Source organism: Branchiostoma floridae, chromosome 7 (assembly GCF_000003815.2).
Source record: "Branchiostoma floridae strain S238N-H82 chromosome 7, Bfl_VNyyK, whole genome shotgun sequence".
Classification (NCBI taxonomy): domain Eukaryota; kingdom Metazoa; phylum Chordata; class Leptocardii; order Amphioxiformes; family Branchiostomatidae; genus Branchiostoma; species Branchiostoma floridae.
Window position 1 is genome coordinate 15,536,162 of NC_049985.1, and position 4,418 is coordinate 15,540,579.

General features: G+C 40.1%; 2 protein-coding genes across 2 annotated transcripts in view; one reads left to right on the forward strand and one right to left on the reverse strand.

Annotated features, from left to right (window-relative positions):
• LOC118420320 (poly [ADP-ribose] polymerase tankyrase-2-like) overlaps nucleotides 1-4,418 on the reverse strand; it is a 19,783-nt gene that overhangs the window by 12,187 nt on the left and 3,178 nt on the right. The gene's annotated exons all lie outside the window — the stretch shown is intronic.
• Nucleotides 7-2,749, forward strand: LOC118420332. The gene is made up of 3 exons (XM_035827109.1): nucleotides 7-169; nucleotides 1,559-1,720; nucleotides 1,924-2,749. The coding sequence occupies exons 1-3, from the start codon at nucleotides 75-77 to the stop codon at nucleotides 2,120-2,122; spliced, it is 456 nt and encodes a 151-aa protein (XP_035683002.1). The 5' UTR covers nucleotides 7-74; the 3' UTR covers nucleotides 2,123-2,749.

Genomic DNA, 4,418 nt, shown 5'->3' on the forward strand with positions numbered 1-4,418 from the left:
CAGAGATAGTGGAGATACTGGTGTACAATGGTGCAACATTAGATGTACGGGACGGCTTCAGGAACACTCCACTCATGGCTGCATGTGGCAACAACCATGTCGATACTGTTCAGCGACTGATTGAGTTTGGGGCAAGACCTGATTTGACAGATGGTTCTATAGCTCAGAAGTAAGTTTCACACATTTCTATCAGAATACAGTCAAACCTGCCCAAGACGACCACCCGAGGAACCGGGCAAAAGCATTCGATTTGGCCAGGTGGTCGGTTAGAAGAGTATCGACTCACAACATGCCTAATAAATGTTTACGGCAAATAGTAAGCACACGCGCATGCATCCGCCGCCATCTTTATTTTTAACATAACATTGTAATGGTAGTCCAAATCTGATGCAAATTCGCCACAAAATCGTGCTAGTTATCATTGAAAATCGATGACACCTCAAGATTTGAAAATGATGCGGTCGTTATGGGCAGGGATTTGGTAACAATTTTTGGTGGTCTCTGTCGCGTTGGCCAGGTGGTTGTTGTTAAGAGGTCGCCTAAATTAAAATTTAAATTTTCGGGACGTAATGACCAGGTGGTCGCTAAGAAGAGGTGGTCGCTTGGGCAGGTTTGACTATATAAGAATGAATGGTTGCTACATCATTGAAAAATTGAGGTGTTGTTTTGGGTGTGTATGTCATTGTCTTGTGTGTGTGTGTGTGTATTTGTGTTTTCTAGGTACATTGTATTTGTTATACATGTTGCTAGCATAAGTATTGGGAAGGCTGATTTTTGGCCCCTGCTGTTTGACATTTGTACTGCAGTTAAACTTCTGTTTTTGTACCCTTTTGTCCTGGGCATGGTATGGGCCTCTGGTCTTGATTTCCTTTATAGTGGCAGATAGCTGGTGATATCAGGAAAAAGTAGTGTAGCTTTCAACTCCCTATCAGCTTGCTCTTCATGTGCAGAGGTGATTTTGTTGAAAGATTTCAAGACGGATAAATGAACAAAGGAAGGGCATTTCCATAACAAATGGCATGTATGTGGCTTAGACATTGATGAACAAATACATGTAGATGCAAGTTATGCAGATAATTTGCAAATCATTTGCATAATTAATGAGGAAATTACGTAATCCTAGTATTTCCAGAATAGATTTTAAATACGTGTCCCATATGTAACTCATGTCAGGTAAAACTGTAAAACATTGAAACATACCAATTGTGGAAATATAGGCCTAATTTGAAACGAATGAACATGTATCATAATTCATCAGTGGTAAATAATAGGAGTTTCATACTGTGTCATGTGTAAGTTAGTTAAAGCCACACATAATCATGCATAGATTATGTTAATGTGCACAGTGTATGTATGAATAATTACAATACTTCATGGAGGTATGAGGTCTCCAAATGAAGCTGGACTGACTCGTCGACTAGTGTTTGTTTTTATCTTTCATTATGTGTGAGTGTATGAGATGGTCTGTCTGTGTATGTGTGTGTATATGTGTGCTAGACCACAAGTGCTGTAGAAAACACTATATTTTGTTCCCTAATTGAGTCACGTCTTTCACTAGGTTGGGGATAGATGACAAAAAACGTGGCTCTGCAGGAGAGGGTTATGAGCTGGTACCGGAGGCGAGGAAGTCTGCAAAAGCGAGTATAAAGCTGGTACAATTGGCAAAGATGTCCAAGCTGTTGAGATGCTGCAACCCTAAGTGCGGCAAACCAGGCTACAGGTAGGGTTTTGCTAGTATTTATGTGGCGTTGTTGATATGTTTTTCTTTACCATGCTTTTTTCATCTTGTCTGCAAATTGTTATTGACTCATAAGAAAGTATGTTTCCAAATTAAAGTTTCTTACAAGTCCAAAGGAAAGTTTGTTTTTTTTTACTTTTGACCCAGTCTTGGATCAACATTTGTGTCTGTTACATCTTCTACAGGTCAGCCCTGAAGCTGTGTGGCCGGTGCAAGCTGACCCGCTACTGCAGCCGTGACTGTCAGATACAACACTGGTCTGTCGGACACAAGAAGTGCTGTGGACAGGACAAGTACGTTGACGAGGAACAAGACCCCATGCGAAAAGTGAAGGCGTACTTGCTAGAAAATGACAAACAAAACAAATTAACAAAAGGCAGTTGAATGTGTCTCCATAAGGAGTCAGATTTTTACAAAGACAGCTGAGTGTTACAAATTTACATCACATGGCAGGCATTGTAAAGGTTGTATTGCTGGTTCTACTTGCTCGCAAATTTGAAAAAGGGAGCGTCAACGGAACTGTACAAGGATAAAAGGACCCCATGCAATCAGCTTCCATAGGTCATACATTGTTGTTTGTTCATTGGTTACTATAGTCTGCCTAGTGCTTCAGCATTGCTATTTTATAAAAGTACTCTATTTATTTATCCTCTGATGTTACAACTTACAAATGTACCTTCTGAAAGGTTAGAAGGACGCTTGTTTATGTCTGCTTGCAATTTGCTACTGTAGGTCATACATTGTTGATTGTTCATAGGTATGTTCAGCCTAGTACTTCAACATGCTTTTCTATTGCAGTGCTCTCTTTAATTTTCTTGTGATGTGACAAATGTGCATACAGGAAAGGATAGAAGGACGCCTGTTTATCTACTTGCAAGTCACTACTATAGGTTATACATTGTTGATTGTTCATTGGTTAGTATAGTCAGCCTAAGAACCGATCATCTGATTCTCTTAACTTTTTGGAATAAACATATTTTTCCACACAAGCCCTGCTTTTAGATGCACAAATATGAGAAGACATTGCTAGTATTTGCGCTTGTGTGTGTTTCCTGTGCTTGGCTGCTATCTTACCTGCTTTTGGACCGTTGTATTTTCTTCAAGCATATGTTGGACGGAGAGATTGTTTACCTTCGTCTGACTTGCCACGGATGCATCAGGTGCAAGAGAGAGGTGAACTATTCCCAATGGTGCTCACATAGACACACTGTTGGGAGGGCTGTGCTTAGCATCCTTCACAGACTTCGAGCGGGACTTGCCTATTTATGGGGGGGGGGGGGTACAAACTACTCGGCAAACTACTTTTCTAGGCAAACCCCCTTATCCGTCATTCCGTCACCTTAGCCAACTTTTTTTGAAACTAGTGATTAGTAAATCAGCGATTATTCTTGAGTCTCAAGTACTCATTGGTACAATTAAGGGGTTATAAATAGAGTGACCTATAACCTCCCCGGTACAATAGTCCATCGTCAAAAAGAAGACAATTGAGCATATGTACAAGTGATAACCTTGACACAAAGGTGATGGTTTATTTACAGTTATGACCACTTGGCTGATATGAAACCAGCGATGGTAGAAGTGTAGGGCATCAATACATGTGGACACTGAAACAGATGTTATATAAAATAGACTAGCAATAACTTGTAAGCAGTCACAAAACATAGGCGTGACACGTCCCTAACTTTCATAACTAGTGTTCCTTTTCATAACTAGAAAATAGTGCCCAATAAAGGTCTTGTCGAATTTAGTTTATAGCTGTTACAGTTGTGAAAAATCTTTTTCAGCCTTGACAAGTATTACTTTTTACTGTCCAGTTACTGGTGTATCCTCTACCATTCAACTTTGTGCGATTCAACCTCATTCGTTCAGTAGACAGTTACTTTTAGATAAAACAATTCAGCGAGAATGTAAGACACAATGCATGTCTACTACATCTTTCATCTTACAACAGATAGAAAAAAGTTGTTTTGTAAAAAAAATCTTGCTGCCCATATTGTTTATACAAGATAAAACAAAACCAGATGAGGTCTTTTAAAACCAGATGACAATTTTGTGCAGAATACACAGTTTAAAAAAAATAAATAGCACAACATTTTTAAATACAAAGACGCCAACATCATTAACCACAGTGAGAAATAGCTAATTGATTACATGTAGAACTTGCGAGCACGCCACGCTTGTAATACCTGTTCATCAAGGAGTTTTGTCATTAACACATACTGCTTTTGAAAGGGATCGGCTTGCTCCTCAGAGTACACGTCATGCCCACAGCACTTCTTGTGTCCGACAGACCAGTGTTGTTTCTGACAGTCACGGCTGCAGTAGCGGGTCAGCTTGCACCGGCCACACAGCTTCAGGGTTCCAGTTGACCTGTAGAAGACGTAACAAGGACAAATGCTGATCAGGGACTGGGTATTAATAAAATGTTCTTTTGTAGGCTACAAAGACTTCTAGAAATTTAGGTGGAAACGTGTTTTTTTTTTTATCGATACCAACAGTTGCACATAGGACTACAAAACTTAGTCACGTTTGGGACCGTGTTCTCGCCACAAAAGCGCCACCTACATCGGCTACATATAGAGGTGAGAAGCAGAACCCCAGTTAGAAGCTCTGAGGGTGCTGTTTATCTGAGGGACATTGAAACGTAAGCAAGGGTGAGTATTTATAGCCTCCATAGCAG

Excerpts from the sequence above, each read along its gene's own strand:
- LOC118420332 (XM_035827109.1), top strand. The coding sequence starts at position 75 with ATGGCTGCATGTGGCAACAACCATGTCGATACTGTTCAGCGACTGATT. Across the intron at positions 170-1,558 it reads GATGGTTCTATAGCTCAGAA|GTTGGGGATAGATGACAAAA; the intron begins GTAAGTTTCACA and ends GTCTTTCACTAG. Across the intron at positions 1,721-1,923 it reads TGCGGCAAACCAGGCTACAG|GTCAGCCCTGAAGCTGTGTG; the intron begins GTAGGGTTTTGC and ends CATCTTCTACAG.